Source organism: Halichoerus grypus, chromosome 2 (assembly GCF_964656455.1).
Source record: "Halichoerus grypus chromosome 2, mHalGry1.hap1.1, whole genome shotgun sequence".
NCBI classification, from domain to species: Eukaryota; Metazoa; Chordata; class Mammalia; order Carnivora; family Phocidae; genus Halichoerus; species Halichoerus grypus.
Genome location: NC_135713.1, coordinates 197990236 through 198007245, shown reverse-complemented (window position 1 = coordinate 198007245; position 17010 = coordinate 197990236). Strand labels below are relative to the sequence as shown.

Below are 17010 nucleotides of genomic sequence, written 5' to 3'. Positions count from 1 at the left end.
AATGAATGATAGCCACTGGACAGGAATTTTGAACTTGCAGTTGTGAAGTAGGCTGGTACCAAGGCCTCACCGGTTAATATTTCAGTTCCTTTTCTTGAATATTGGCTGTTATCTGGACGATTGTGTTCCTGTAAGTCCCCATCTATTAAACAGAACCACGAGGCTAAACCCTGCAGAACCTTTTGTGTAGGCTTCACCTTGGCCCGGCTGGTAGGTGGGCATTGCATGATTTTATGTCCGTTGGACCTACTACCCGAGGGCAAAGATGTAAAATCACCTGTCCCGTGACACTGAGCAAATTTCTTGAAGTTAGCGGTGAAGGTCACAGGACAAGAGGCTTTTTCCCCCGCAACCCTGAGTCTGAATCACTGTAGGGGGAGGGACAGAGATAAAGCTGGAAGGGGATTATGTGGTGGGGACGGAATCTTTCTCTTATGAATATAAGTCTCACTTGGAATGTTCTTTCTACCCTAGCTCTCAGGAAGACCTCATTACAATCCCCTGCCACTGTGAGTGCCAGCCTGGCTCCCAGCTTCCTTGGGATCGCTGCAAAATCCTTTGGAAGGCAGCAGGACAGCCGACAAAACTCTGAGGGCTAACAGGATGGATGCGTGTTTGCAGAAAGCCAATGCTGAGAACAGAAATCACACAGGGTGTTTGACTGAATTGACAGATCAATTCATTCCTTCCCCCAGGCCCTGTTTCTAGAAACAGACTCAAGCCCCTGGAAGCCTCTGACCTTCCAGTGGTGAATACTGATCTTTGGTTCCTGGCTAACTCACAGCCTGGACTCAGCAGTGGCATCGACTTGACTCAGATTAGACTGGGGGCCCAGAAGGGCTGAAGTCGGATGGAAGGAAATCAAGGTGCAAAGGTAACCTACTTCCAAGTCGATCCGCACAAGTGAATGTGCTTACAGTGTTCGGTCAACCTCACTTCTGAGCCAGCCCAGGAGACCCTCTAAGTGATCGGCCAGGATCTGGGCTTGGCTGGCTGGGCTCACTTCCCCCAAGAGACCTACAGGTCATGACCACTCAGGTGCTCAAAACCCAGTTTGGACACCCTAAGCCGCTGCTAGAATCCAGTCACCAGCTGGGAGTCACCGCTCACTCCCAGAGTTGCCAAGAAGCAGTTGTTGGTTCATCACAAGGTGAAAGCAATGCTGGCCCTCTCTGGTGTGCGGCTGACAAGCCAGTGTGGTATTATCAGGGTTATTCCCTGGGTTCTCGTAATGATTTAAATGATGCAACTATTTTCAGAGTTAACTCTCTTCCAGAAGAGCTGGAAGAGATGCCAATGAAATACTATTTTTCCCCTCTCTTTTTTAAAGTTTGAGTGATTCCCTCCTCTAGCCCACATGGTGATGCAAGTTGCCTTGGGTTCCCTTTTTCCAGTTGCTTGCAACGTTTTGAGTTTTAGCTCATTACTAAGTCCCTGGCCTTTTTACCTGAATGCCCAACATTTTGATTTTCCTTGGGTTATCTTATTGTTTTTAAACTTTCAATTGTTCAACAGCACTGCTCAGCTCAGATTTGCACCGGACAGTGACAAAACGCCCAGCTCACCAGGTCAAGGGCAAAAAGCACGTGGTCTGCTGAACCTACTGACAGGTGCAAGGGGCCCAGCTGCCTCGAAGTGCACAGGTGGGCTGTCGCTAAACGCTCGGGAGCCCTGAACAGCAATGCCTTCCGTTAAAGAGACTTTCGCTGCTTTCTGGCGACTTTCGTTTTTTTCACAAATAAATTGTTTATCATTATTTTTAATGGAGTCGATTTGCAAACTAGATAATCTGCCCCCACATGCTGGAAAGCAACTAGAGTAGTAAAAACACTTCACTCCTCTCTGGGCTTCAGTTTCCCTCTATGTGATAACATGATGAGGATGCTCTTTGACCTGAGCTACCGTTAAGTGACATAGCTCTACCATAACCCTCAAGACTGTGGGGTTTCAGGCCATAATCCCTCCTTTACCGCTATGTAAATGGAAGTTAGGAAATCTGTAAAGGAACCAAAATTAGGGTACTACCAGCTCAGCCTTTCTTCCCCCAAGGAATCCTTTTGTTCTGCAACAATGATGACATCACGGTTATTAAGTGAATGGTGCCTGTTCCGTTGACAAATTTGGCAAATCGCATCTACCATAACCAAGTGGGGAAGAAAAAAAAACCCCACCCTACTGCTGTGTGCTGGCAGGGAAATGTTATGGAGACATTTAAGTATTGCCTTGGGGACTTGGTCTAGGAAGGAACAGACTCAAGCAGATCCCAAGAGGACAGCCAAGTTGGGGCAAGTGGCTTGACCTTGACTTCCTCACTTGTGAAAGAAGAGAAACATGGGGTGGTGGCCAGAATTAACCGGGGTGATGCCCAGAGCCTGGCACCTCCCATGTGCTCAGCTTGGGTTAGCTATTACCACAACTGTCATGTTTGATTCAAATACAGATGTTGGCTCAGTGTGGACCGTCCACATGGAGATTAACAGGGATTTGTCTCTGGAACCCACTCCTCTTTCCACAATGTGTCATTTAGACCTTTCGTTATGCAGAGTAGCCGATTCACTCCTCACAATTCAAATGGATATTATTTCTAACACCAATACCAAAAATAACCATAGCTCACATATATCCGTGTCCGTTGAGAGCCAGGCTCTGTGCTAACTGCCTGCATGGATTACTTAATTTAATCCCCACGATATCCTACGAGGAGGGTGCTACATAAGACCCCATTTACAGACAAGGAAAGCAAAGCTCCAAGGGATATGTAATTTGTCCAGAGTCATACAGATGGAAAGTAGTAGAGCCGGGATTTGAACCCAAGGCACCTGACTCCAGAGCATGACTCCTTAAGCAGGATATTTAGTCTTCAAAGCAACAATCGTTCATCAAGCCCCTGCTACACTACAGATTATGTGAGGAGCGGGGGTAAAGATATATGGGGTATAGCTCATTGTTCTGGGTTGACTAGCATCCCCCCCCAAATTTCACGTCAACCCAGAACCTGGGAATATGACCTTATTTGGAAACAGGGCCTTTGCAGATGTAATCAAGTAGAGATGAGGTCATACTGGATTAAGATGGGCCTGAAAGCCAGTGATGGCAGCCTTATAAGAAGAAGGGGATTTAGACATGTGCATGCAGGGCAAATCCCACGGAAGAGTGGAGGCAGAGAACGGAGTGATGCCTCCACAAGCCCAGGAGGCCAAGGACTGCCTGCAGCCACCAGAAGCCAGGAGAGGGGCATGGAACCAATTCTTCTTCGGAGCTTCCAGAAACAACCAACCCTGCCAACACCTTGATTCGGGATTTCTAGCCTCCTGACCCATGAGAGGATACATAGGAGCTGCTTTAAGCCACACAGTTTATAGTAATTTGTCATGGGAGTCCGAGGAAACAATACCCTAATAAAAAAGAGACAATAAAAAAGACACTTTCTCAAGTCACCCGGGGACCCTGTTTGGCAACAGGAGTTCTTGTCTGAAAGTCATGGTTCCCCACCGGCGGTGAGTAGGCAGGGGCCAAGCCAGTGATGAATCAATCCGTGGCCTCACAGGAAGCCTGCTTTCCTGTCAACAAAGCACAGAGAGAAAAACCACCGCGGACACAGACATCGGGCCAGAGGGCCGGCCGCCTGGCCCCTGTCACAAGGCTCAGATGGAGAGAATATTTTCACAAAGGGAGGAAAAAATAGGAGAGCCCACCAAACGGTGCTTGTGTCTGGATCCCGAGGTGCCATTTCTGCTCCGGATGAGCCGGGGCCGGTGGGGACAGCTCAGAAGGGGAGGGTCCAGGCCTCCGAAATCTCGGTTTCGATAATGGGCCAGATACTTCCCCACAAACCCACTCGACACTAAAAGCAGAAGTTGTTAAGTATTCGGCAATCCAGTTCCCTTTGAGGATCTAGTCAATGCTGTGGATTAAATCTCTTCCCGGAAAGAGAAAAAAATTCCAACACGCAAAATCTGGGGTGAGTGACATGTCAAGGGATCTTGACCTAAAGCCCATTCACCGAAAAACAATGATGTATAAATTTCCTCCTGGGCAATAGGCGCTGTGCTCTGTGCTAGGAATACAAGAGGGGCAGAACAGACGAGGCATTTCCCTCCCGAAGGCCAGAGCTAGAAGAGAGGTGTGTGATTTTCCTTGGCTGCCACAATAAAGGAGCACAAACGGGAGGCTGGAAATGACAGAAATGTAATTCTCTCATAGGGCAGGAGGGCTGGAAGTCTGAAATCAAGATGGCAGGAGGATTGGTTCCTTCTGGAGGCTCAGAAAGAGAATCTGTCCCGTGCCTCTTTCCTGGCTTCTCGCGGTTGTCAGCGATCCCTGGCATTCCCAGCTCGCGGACACATCACAGCATTCCCTGCCTCTGCCTTCCCATCACCTCCCCTGGGTGTCTCTCTGTGTCCTCGCCTCTTCTTAGAAGGACACTAGTCATTGGATTTATGACCCACTGCCAATGGAGGTCAGATCCATAACTAAGGGGCACCTGGGTGGCTCAGTCAATTAAGCGTCTGCCTTCAGCTCAGGTCATGATCCCAGGGTCCTGGGATCGAGCCCCTGGTCCGGGTCCCTGTTCAGCGGGGAGTCTGTTTCTCCCTCTCCCCTTGCTTGTGCTCTGTCTCTCTTTTTCAAATAAATAAATAAGATCTTTAAAAAAAAAGATCCATAACTAAATACATTTGCAAAGTCCCTGTTTCCAAATGAGGTCACATTCTGAGGTTCCAGGTGGGCATGAATTGAGGGGGAGCACTCTATTCCACCCAATACGGGTGGTCATACGGTTACATAGTCCCCACAGGGAGCCGGCAGAGAAGCCGGCAGGATCCGAGAAAGCTTTCCAGAGGATCTCGGGAGGCACGGGGGCCCCAGATGGTGAGTAGAAACTAACTAAGCAGAAGAAGTAGAAAGCGTACCAGGAAGACGGAGTCACCTAGCTGAGGCCCAGACACAGGGAGGCACCGGGTGAACAGAGGGACCGTGCAGAGAGCCAGGGTGGTGGAGGGGCTGGTCTTGTAAGTCGCTGTCCAGAGTTCGGATTGGATCCCTAGGGCCACAAAATGCCTTTGAAGGATTGAAAGCAGAGGAGTGTTCCTAGAAAGTTCACTTCAGCTGAGGTGTGGCGGATGGACTGGAGTGGGGGAGGCCAGATGTAGGGACCCCCGAGGGTCTGTATCTCCGGGGAAGCTCCGGGCTCCTGGATACAAGTGGCTGAGATATTGTGGCGAGGCCTCCCGTGGGGTCCTAACCCGCTAGCTGGAACGGTTCCCACCGAGCCGGATGGAGGCCTTGAACGCAGCACAGGTTGGGAGCTGAACTAGCCGGTCAGATCGCCGTCAGCCCAAGATGCGTACCCAGAAGTCTGAACGCTCTGATACGTGTTCTCTTTCTGAGCGGAAAGGGGCTTATGAACATCCAGACCAGTTCGAATGCACAAGCCCTTCCCTTTACGGTCCCCTGGAGTTACGTGTGCCCGTCCATGGACCAGTAAGTCCCGTCTGCTCACAGATAAGTCCCGTCTGCTCACAGATAAGTCCTCTTACCTTTGTGTGTCTTGCTGACTCAGTTGCTCTTCAAAGGTCACCTTCTCCCCTGCACCCCCAGGCTGGGCTCCGCAGCCTCCCTTGCAGACTCCAAAAGTCCCGGATGCAGGTTCATGTACTCGGTTGTAATGCCTACTTTCCTCTTAACCTGTCCCCTCCCCCAGACGGTAAGTACCAGAGGTAACTTGTTCACCTCCGTATTCCCAGCTCCTAATACACACACACACACACACACACACGCACACGCACACGCACCCCGAATGTTATCAGATGGATGAATGGATGGATTTCTTCAAGATGCTGCACTGGCTTCAAACCAAATAGGTCAATCAGTTAACTAAGTCGACATGAACCCATCAATTGTTCTCTAAGTGCCTTACGCTGTCCCCTCCCGCGGGGAGTCAGGCGTATAAAGAGATGCTGGCTCAGCATCCTCAAGACTCACCTCATTCCTTCTGCAGCCATCTTATCAAGGTTGACAGTGTCCTTCGTTTCTGCCCAGTTCGCCCCCAGGTCCCCCCACCCCATGTCATCTGCCAAAATGATCACAAAATTCGGCTTCCGGCCTCTTGTTTCCCCACTGAAGGAAAAATCCACAAGGGGATACAGGCCTCCCAAGAAAGTCACCCCCACAAGCAGAACCTTTAGAAAAAGCCAGCCCATGGTGGGCAGGGGAGGGTAATCACTGTCCGGAGTGACGGTGGGCCGCAGCTAAAGATTTGTCCGAGGGCTCCCTCCTGCTCTGTTTCAGGGCGGGGAGTTTGCAAGAAGATACTGGTGGTGGCGGTCTTGTTGGGGGTGGTCCCTAGAAGGATGGTGGGGCTACAGAAATGAGGCCCCCACCTGGAATCCTCATTCGAGAGAGTCAGGAAACTTGCAACCCCGAATGTGGTTTGCCCCTCTGCAGCTCCGAGGGGGGACTGGCTGCGTGCGACAATCAGCCCTCAGTGTCAACAGCTCTTTGGCCACTTAGCGAGGGAGCCCTCGGTGCTCAGGGATGTTAGTGCCGTGCATCTGTTCAGGACTCCAGCTGGTGAGTGCAGGATAAATTCTCACATCTGCAGGACACCTGGACGTTCTAGAAGCCGCAGTCAGCCTCGAGTGAGTTTCTCAGTTCCAGATGGTTGAGGGCTTCATGTTTCTGTAAGGTTTCCTGAAAGAACAAAAATTGACAAGAAAACAGAGTTAAAACTGCCAGTGCAGCTGTGTTTTACTCAGTAGCTTAGGAAATAATCTCTTTTCCATGCCAACAGATGTTTTCCTTCTCGCTCGAATATGTAGCTGGTTCATCAGTTTCTCCACCTGAGGAATCGTGATGATGACAATGTTTGCAATGGACCTATAATCACGGGGTTGGGAGCGCCATTAGGGATGAGGTCTCTCAATTTACTCACTACAGGGATGAGGACATTGAGGCCCGGTGTCCTGGAAGGGGCAAGGGCCAGCACCCAGCTCTGTGAAATCCCAGTTCTCCCCCACTCCCACCCCACCACGCTTCCCTGATTCACAAGAAATCCCCAAACTAATCATGACCTTATCAAACCCATTGAAAATTCTAGAAGAAAGAGTGAGACCTTTGTGACCAAGACATGATTCTTTCTAACAGTCATGCCGTCAACTAATATTTCTATATAAAATTCCTGATGGAAAATGATTTGAGAAAAAAAGAAACGTAAAGAAAATTAATGGTATAATCTAGGTGGAGAATATACGGGTACTTAAGGTAGAATGTTCGATTTTGCTGTTTGAAACGTTTCACAATAAAATGTCAGAAACACCTTTCCAAAAATTGTTAATGGAAATTGTCCCTTTACATCTCAACAATCTAATTTTTATTAAAATCTAAAGACATGCTCAACCAGGGCTTCTCACACTTGGATGTACCTACAAATCAGCTACAGGTCTTATCAAATGCAGATTCATAGGAAAGGATGGGGTATTTCTAACAAATTCCTAGGTGAAGACTATATCGCTAGCCCTTAAATCACACTTGGAGTACCAAGGGGCTTAGAAATAAAAACATCATGATTCTTGTCCAAGAAGAAAACGAACCTAAAATGGAGATGCTTAACCTACTGGAGATAATACAACTTCAGTGGACAAGCACGAAAGCCATAAATCAGGTCGAATTTTGAAAAACAGGAATCAAAGGTTACGTTTTCAACTGCAGGTTGCAAATGGGAACCATAGAATAAAACCATATCATCCCTACTTCATTTGAAAGCCCTAAATTTATAAGGGTAGTAAGGAGGCACAGACTTGAAATTCTGGACCAAGTGAAAAAACTGTTGGGACACCCAAACCATTGAGAGGATTAGGGGAGAACGAATTTGTAATATATAAAGATGCTACTGGGGCTGGGATTATGATAGACGTGATGTGCAGTTGTGTATCTCTTCCCCTAAGGAGGGAATGCACAACTGAGAGAGCCAGCCAGCCAGCCCAACTGCCAACGCAAGCAGATGGGGGTGGTTGGAGGTATGTAAATTCTGCAAGACCCAGATAAACTCAAAAGGTTGGGCAGATACATACTTAATCAAAATAAAAGGGAGTTCAAGTAAACAGTCATGGTCTTCTGGAGGCCAGTGAATCAATTGTTCAGAAATGCAAATTCTTCCATTTTCCAAGAGGAGACTTATTTTTTCAAACTCAATTAAGATTCAACCAGTATTTGTTGATCTTGAGGCCCCAAAGACTTCTCCCTTTCTAGAAGAAGAAAGAGCCCTTGCACAAGGAGGGCACCCAACAAACACCTGTTGACCTGCTGGTTGATTCCCAGCCTCATTCTACTGGCTTCTGACCATGAGCAACAATCATAGGAGGCTTTTCTTCTTAAAGCTACTTAGCTTGGAACTCTAGAGTGGCCTCATTCTTCGTCAATAATCCATTTTGGAATGACCCAACACGAAGGACTCCGGGGGAAAAAAAAATTCGCTTAAGAAAAAAGCTAAAATTAAGGTGGGAACATAAATAAACAGATTGTTTTTCTTAACAGTTCCATGAGAAAACATTCCTTTGAGGATTTTCAAAGGGAATCATTAATACTTAAAAATTTCGCTGAATGGAAATGAGCTAATTTAGTCAGTACGCCATTGCATTATCCTTCATGCCCATACCTCCAGGGAGATATTTAATCTTTTCCCATTTATTTTTTTTAACTACAGTGAAAATGAAAATCAGATATTCAAAGAGTGGACCCAAAGCAATGGACTTTGATTAAGATCCAGGCTGACATTATGGAAAACAGGATGGCAGTTCCTCAAAAAATTAAAAATAGAATGACCATCTGATCCAGCAATCGCACTTCTGGGTATCTATCCAGAGAAATGAGATCAGTATCATGAAGAGATATCGGCACCCTGTGTTGACTGCAGCATTATTCACAATCACCAAGATATGGGAACAAACTTAGTGTCCACGAGTGAATGAAGAAAGAAAATGTGCTGCATGTAGAATACATACACAATGGAATAGTATTCAGCCTTTAAAAAGAAGGATCGTGGAAAAGAAAGTTGTTGCCATTTGCGAGAACCTCGATAAACCTGGAAGACATTATGCCGAGTGAAATAAGCCAGGCACAGAAAGACAAATACTGCATGATCTCACTTATACGTGAAATCTAAAAAAAAGAAGTCAAACACACAGAAGCAAAGGGGAGAATGGTAGATGTTAAATGTCTTCACCACAAAAAATTTAAAACATATGTAACTGCGTGAGGTGATGCGCGTGCTAATGAGATTGTGGACATCATTTCATACCGTTTATGTACATCAAAACATCACATCATATGCAGTAAACACATACGCATTTTATTTGTCGATCAGACCTCAGTGAAGCTGGGGGAAAGTTTTTAAAAGACGCAGGCTGAGAACTTTGTGCTCAGTGCCTCATCTGAGGTCCTCTTCCCCACTTTCTTTATGCATCACCCTGCCCCTCTCAGAAGCGAGAGTGGACACAGACAGGGATCATGTCTGTGGGCTAAGGAAGAAAAGGGGAGTCTGGCAAATAGAGCGTCCCCTCCTCCCTCCACTGGGCTGGAAGGAACTTGACCACCGTACTCAACCAACCCCCCAAGGAAGACCCATCTGCTCCATCCAAGCAGAACAAACTGGAATAGATCCCTGCTGAGCACAAGTATGAACCCCTGGCCATGCCTCGATGCTCCTCGGGCAGCCCGAGAGTGAACTTGAGTTGCCCCTCCGCTCAGCAATGACCTGTCTTCTTCTCTACGACCCCTGCTGGAAAACAAGGCTTCTGGTCTGCTCAGTGTTGGCCTTTCTTTTGGTTCCCGGCTCGCTTCTGGGGAAAGGTGCTCATGAGCCGCGGAATGACCGGCAGGCAGCGGTTGGTCAGAAGGGCTGAGGATGGAATGGCATGAGTCAACCTGAAGACGGGGCTTGCGGTGTCTGAACCCCAGGCCTGGCTCCCCGAGGACCTCCCTGCGGCCAAGCAGCCTGCTAGAGGGCCTTGAGAACAGCTGAAATAACAAGAAGGTTGGGCAGAATTTCTGGCAGAGGGCTCTGTTGGTTTTCCAGAGACAAAGCTTCTGATGAGCCGAGGCCAAAAAAGACAGAGGCGCAGGGAGAGTGTGATGCGTGGGCGGCGGGGGGCAGGGGGGTGGCCAGGAGGCACCTGGGGTCCCAGCTGCCCCCACGTAGTCTGCACCAATCCCCACCCACGCCTCCCCATGCCTTGTCATCCCTCCAGCAAACGTGCACTGAGCGACCGGTCTCAGTCTAGGCGCTGTGCGTGCAGCAGCGAAAGAAACACAAAACCCCTGCCCTCGTGCGGCTTCCTTTCTCGAGGGGGGTAGAGGTGGGGGGGGGGAGAAATGAAATGAGTAAAACGTCCGTGCGAGGAGAAAAATTCAAGGCAGGAAGCAGCTCACGAGGTGCACAGTGAAGGAGGTCAGGGGACAGCCTCATGGAGAAGGATCCTTCCAGAAGGCTCTGCAGGGGATAAAGGAGGAAGCAGTGCAGCATTCAGAGAGGAATGCCAGGCAGGGAGACCAGCAAGCCAAAGGGCTGGTGCATGTGAGGAGCAGCAAACAGTGGAGGAGGGAGAGGGAGTTCTGACCTACATATCCCAGAATTCAGCCCCGGCTCTGCCGGGAATAAACAACGGGGTGGCAGGGAAGGGAATATGAGAATCAGGAGTCAGCTGCACCAGTCCAGGTGAGCCCAGGTGAGAGGCAATGCTGGGGGGGGGGGGGGCAGGCCCAGTGCCCGGGGTGCCAAATTTAAGGAGGCAGCACTCCATCTCGGTACCCACCTGTGCTCACGTGACTCCAACAGTGAGCACCTCCTGGAATTTTGCCTCACCCAAATCCAGGTCCAAGTGGTGAGGAAAAATCCAGTTACCTTGGGAACCAAGACAGTTTTTCAGGTTTTTTAATGTCTATGTGTAATAAAGATCCTCATGGGGAAAAAACAAACAAACAAACAAACATCCTCATGGTCCCTTCCTTTGCCCTGAGATCCTACCTAACGTGTCAGTTCGGGGCTGCCCCAACTCAGAAAGATTGCTTTCTTAGAGTGTAACTGGGGGTCTCGGTCTTAGCTCAACAGAAGAGGCAAAGGCAATTTCTTTTTCTGTTTCTTTTTCTTTCAGTTTTGTTGACATGTAATTGACATACAGCACTGTATAATTTTAAGGTATTATAACAAAATGACATGACTTATATATATTGTGAAATGATCACCGAAATAAGTTTAGTTAACATCCACCATTTCCTGGAGCACTGGGTGGCTCAGTCGGTGAAGTGTCTGCCTTTGGCTCAGGTCATAATCCCAGGGTCCTGGGATCGAGCCCCGCGTCGGGCTCCCTGCTCAGTGGGGAGCCTGCTTCTCCCTCTCCCCATCCTCCACTCATGCTCTCTCTTGCTATCTCTCTCAAGTAAATAAATAAAATCTTTTTTAAAAAATCCATCATTTCCTATAGATACAAGAAAAAAGAGAGAGAGAAACGGTTTTTCCTCATGGTGAGAACTTTTAGGATCTACTGTCTTAGCAACTTTCAAATAGACCATACAGCAGTGTTAACTATAGTCATCATGTTGTGGTACGTTATGACCCCAACACTTATTTATCTTATAACGGGAGCAAGCCAGACCTATTATAGGGAATATTCCTTCTGTGAACCCAACAATTCCAGGAAGCTCATCCACATGGGGCATATGACATCCTGCATAGAGTTAGCTAGAACCACCTGTTGGAACTGTCACAGAAGGAAGCTATGTGGCAGGAGCCAATTTGGGACAGCAGAGGTGGCATCATGCCATGCTCTGAAAGCTCAGCAGCCCTGCAGAAATTATATCTGGGTCCTGAACACATGTCAGAAGAAGAGAGAAAGTAGATGGCCCTCCGAACGACATCCTTTCTCTAAAATTCTATCCTCCACTTGAGAAGAAATGTCACAAGAAATGTGGTAAGACAGAAAGGACTCAAGGTCAATTACTTGAAATCCACTCCCTGTTTGCTAACTTTTTAAGGAATTTGTATGAAGCATATTTATTTATCGCTTATAATAAGTAAATTTTACAGAAGCTGTCAAACATACAAAAGTTGAGAAACTCATGCATCCCGACCCAGCACCTCGATTCAACAGCTATCAGCACATGGCCAACCCATTTTCATCTGTCCCCCTTTCCACGTGTCTTTCTCTCGTCCTCCACTTACCCTGGATTATTTTGTTTTGTTTTGTTTTGTTTTTTAAAGATTTTATTTATTTATTTGACAGAGACAGCAAGAGCAGGAACACAAGCAGGGGGAGTGGGAGAGGGAGAAGCAGGCTTCCCACTGAGCAGGGAGCCTGATGTGGGACTCGATCCCAGGACTCCGGGATCATGACCTGAGCCGAAGGCAGATGCTTAACGACTGAGCCACCCAGGCGCCCTACCCTGGATTATTTTGAAACAAACCTCAGGTATCATGTAATTTCATCTGACATTATTTCTATATGTTTCCCTAAAAGATAAGAATTCTTTTAAAATATGACTGCAACCCTATTCATAGCCACTTTTCAAAATAAACAACAATGTGTTAGTATCGTCAACACTCCAAGCAGTGTTTAAATCAGTGTTTATACTTTGCTGTCTCACCAATGTTTTGTTTTATTTTATTTTATTTTAATTTTTTTATTTTTTTAAAGATTTTATTTATTTATTTGACAGAGAGAGACACAGCGAGAGAGGGAACACAAGCAGGGAGAGTGGGAGAAGGAGAAGCAGGCTTCCTGCTGAGCAGGGAGCCCCATTCGGGGCTCGATTCCAGGACCCTGGGATCATGACCTGAGCCGAAGGCAGACACTTAATGACTGAGCCACCCAGGCGCCCCTATTTTATTTATTTTTTTATTGTAAACATTTTTACAATTTTTTTTTTAACTCTAATCCAGGATCTACACAAAGCCCACCACACATTGCATTTGGTTCATGTGCCTCTTCTCTTTTCATTGATAAGTTCTTCCTCTCTCTTCCCTGCAATATATTTGTAAATAAATTCAGTTGTTTGTCCTGTGAAATTTCTCAATTTTGGACGGGTTGTACCCCATGGTGTGATTTAAAATGTCCCTGGAGCCCCCATTTCTCTGTTCACTGACTTGTAGATCTACTGGTGAGATCGGATTCAGGTTTGGCCTTTTTTTAGCAGGCCCACGTCCTACCTCTTATCCTTCTCCCTGTCATTTTAAGATTGATCAGTGGTTTGTGTGTCAAACTTTCATTTTTCCCTGTGTCGGTTTTGTATGAGAATTGGAAACTTCTACTAAATGTCATGTGCTATCTTTTCTATTTTTGCAGAGGTCTCCTTTCCCAGGATTTGTCACACCTTTACAATGAAATACGTGAGATTCTGTGATGAGTGGAATATTCATGTCTTCCCAAAATTTGTATGTTGAAGCCCTCACCCCCCGTGTGATGGTATTGAGATGAGGTCTTTGGGAGGGGGTTGGGGATGGATGAGGTTGTGAGGGTAGGACCCTCCTGATGGGACTGATGCCCTTATAAGAAGAGACAGGAGAGGGGCGCCTTGGTGGCTCAGTCAATTAAGCATCTGCCTTCAGCTCAGGTCATGATCCCGATGTCCTGGGATCAAGCCCCACATCAGGCTCCCTGCTCAGCAGAGAGCCTGCTTCTCCCTCTCCTTCTGCCGCTCCCCCTGCCTGTGCTCTCTTGCTCTCTCTGTCAAATAAATAAAGTCTTAAAAAGAAGAAGAAGAAAAAGAAGAAGGAGGAGGAGAAAGAGGAGGAGGACGAGGAGGAGGAAGAGGAGGAGGACGAGGACGAGGAGAAGGAGGAGGGAGAGACCAGACAGCTGGGTCTTTTTCTCTGGCAGGTGAAGACACAGCAAGAAGGTGGCCTTCTGCAACTCAGGAAGAGAGCCCTCACCAGGCACCAAATCGGCCGGCACCTTGATCTAAGATTTCCCAGCCTCCGGAACTGTGACAAATACAGTTCTGTTGTGTGAGCACCCCAGTCTGTGGTGTTTTGTGATGGCAGCCCAAGCCAACTAACACAGATTCCAGCTCAGCTCTAACCGAGAACCTCTGAGGCTGAGGTCGGGGCATAGGAAGTAGGGGGAAAGACCAAAACCTGGGGTGGGGGTGCAGGGGGGGATAATGCTCAATCCTGTGAAGCGGTTACTTGGCAAATATGCCTTTTAGGAAATTGATTTGGGGAGTGTGGTGACCTGTTTCCAGAAGAATGTGCGCCCAGGATTCAGCACAGTTGTTTCCTAGCTGTGTGATCTTGGATAAGTACAAAAAAAAAAAAACCAACAATAACTCTGTGCCTCAGTTTACCCACTTATCTGAAAAAGAGAGCCTCAGTAAACTTCCTCCCCCCCAAACACAATGTGAGGATGAAGAATCCAACACCAGTGTCTGCTCTCAGTAAGTGCTCAGAAACATTGGCTATTGATATTCTATCCCCCTGTTGTGTTGAGGATAAAGAGATAGCAAATATGAGAACGTGTTGAAAAAAGTACTATACTAGCCCAAAGCGTTACTAAAATTAATATGAAGCAAAACTAAGCTGAGTGTCGATGGTGAAATCGGCCTCCCTGTAGCTATTGGCTGTCTTGGTCATCACTGTTTGCCAGCATGCTCTGCTGGTAGATCCTGAAGCCATAAACACCATGGTCACAAACAAGGCCAAAGGGAAAGTGAAGAGTCCTTCTGGTTTGTGTATTCAAAGCTCCGAACCATAGTTCCTTGTCACACGGTCCCATGGTTGTCTGTGCCATTTTGGCTAACCCTGAGCTAGGTCCCTGTGTCTGGGCAGACGCTGATGACCATTGACATGGTCTCTGGAATACACTGCCTACCAGCAAATCTGGTTTTAGACAATTTAACAGCACGAGGTCAAGCCAAGATGCAGAGCAGTTGTGAAGGAAATCTCCCCTTGGATGCCAATTGAAAGTGGGAGTTACATGTTTATAGCGGAAACATCCAAAAAATTGATTTGCCGGTGACCCTGGGCTAGGTGCTCCAGCCAGAAAAGTCACAAGTCTAGGCTGTAATGTGCATCAGGATAAGAATGTCTGTGTTTTATGCACTGCATAATCCTGGTACCTAGCCCAGAGGGAGTCCAATCAATATTTGCTGAATGAATGCCTCTAACATGAACAGCTATGGCCAAGCCTGCTCCGTCCTGCCCAGAAACTCAGTTCTGTCTCATCACTTCCCTAACCTCAGATGGCCTTTGTGAGCCCCCCTTCTTCTGAGGTCCTCCCTCGTAAAAGTGCACTTGTGGAGAAGCTGCTTTAGGTAATAATCACACGTGTGTTCTGTCTTCTGAACTAGACAGTAAACACTCAGAGAGGAGGGACCACACTCTCTGGGATGTGGTTCTGGTGCCTGGGAAACAACCACATTCATCAGGGCTCATGAGTGGGCTGCGATGAAAGAGCGATGGCTGTGGGAAGGAAGGACAGACACTCCCGGTCCCCAGTCCTACCGTGGAGCCCTACCAAGCATCTGGGCTCCCCTAAGGAGGCCAGAGCCCTCCATGGACCACATCCACAGCAGGGCAGGGTCCCTCCTGGCCTCCTGTCCAGAGCGCAACCTGGAGCAGCCTCCTAGCTTCCATGAACCATCCGCTATCCCCTTAGGCGTCTGGAAATGAGCGGATATGCGGCTCCTGAAAGGTTAAAATTGAAGCTTAACACTGTGTATTGTTCCAAGGAGCAGCAGGACAGGCTGTGTGTGTTTAGACAAGAAGGGTGGGGGGGAGCATCTCCCTTTAGGCAAGAAACGTAGCAAGAAAGCAGGTTTTTATTCCTTGCCCTTGAGCAACATGATGGGTGGGGCAACTTTAACAATTCTCCAAAGAAAGCCTGATATACTCGGGGCAAAACCCAGTGGTCCCACACACTTTCCACCCTGGCCAATTAGATTTCGTGACCGGCAACTGCGGCTTAAACTTTTGATACGGCAGGTATTTATTCCTAAAAGCAATGTGATGAAAATCACTTTGTTCCGACAATCCTGGTTTTTGTGTTGTGGTTAGTACTTTTACAACAGGCTTGAGATGGTGTTTTAGAGTCCTCCCCGAGGCAACATTCTCTCTTTTTCTTCTCTCTTTAAGTAGTACCTAAAGAGTACTTGGTACTCTTTAAGTACCAAGACTGAGAAGTCTAGGGAAACCTGGGAGGCTCAGTCGATGAAGCGTCTGCCTTCGACTCAGGTCATGATCCCGGGGTCCTGCTCAGCGGGGAGTCTGCTTCTCCCTCCCCCTGCTCTTGTTCTCTGTCTCCCTCTCAAATAAATAAATAAAATCTTAAAAAAAAAAGGATTAATAAGTCTAAGAACAAATATCAGTGTTAAAATCAAGTAAAACTCACTCCAGAGTTAATGAGACGTACCCAGTGATCCATCAACAACACTGCACTGAATGGTAATCAGGCATGATAGAGGTCAGATCACCAGAGGCCATGGGTGGGGAGGTGACCTTCCTGTCCCCAAACCCAGCACCTCCTGCTCTTCACCGCTCCCCCTCCCCCTTGCCAGTCCTCATAAGGTCTTTCCTGGTTCTAGGCCTCTCTAGTCCCCATCCTCCTCAACCCCCCAGCCAAGAGTTAGGGAACCTCATCGTGAGCCAGGCACATCACTAAGCTGCTAAGCCCCTTATACACATTAACTCAGTTAACCTAGCAAGACAGCACTAAGCCCCCCACATGACAACCCTATGCAGTATTATTATCCCCCTTCCACGGATGAGCAGGCTGAGGTAGACAGAAGTTCAGTAATTTGCCCAGCTAAGTGACACAGTTAGTTGAGAGCAGCGCTGGGATTCAAGGTCAGGCTCCAGGGTCCACACCCAGGTGCGTCTTACACCGTAGCTCTCAATTATACAGACCCCACCTGGCCTCACGCGGACCACTGTGGTGACTCCCAGGTTTGTTTTCTCGCCCCAGGGAGAATTTATCCAAGAGGGTGGGGACCAAGGCTTTCTTGTCCTCATATTAATATAGACCA

General features: G+C 47.7%; 1 protein-coding gene across 3 annotated transcripts in view; it reads right to left on the bottom strand.

Moving 5' to 3' along the window:
- ARSG (arylsulfatase G) overlaps window positions 1-17010 on the bottom strand; it is a 101154-nt gene that overhangs the window by 56836 nt on the left and 27308 nt on the right. For all 3 annotated transcript variants that reach the window (XM_078065985.1, XM_078065987.1, XM_078065986.1), the window contains exon 2: window positions 5983-6690. In XM_078065985.1, the coding sequence (XP_077922111.1) occupies window positions 5983-6200 (218 nt within the window). In that variant the 5' untranslated portion in view covers window positions 6201-6690. The remainder of the gene's footprint in view (window positions 1-5982; window positions 6691-17010) is intronic.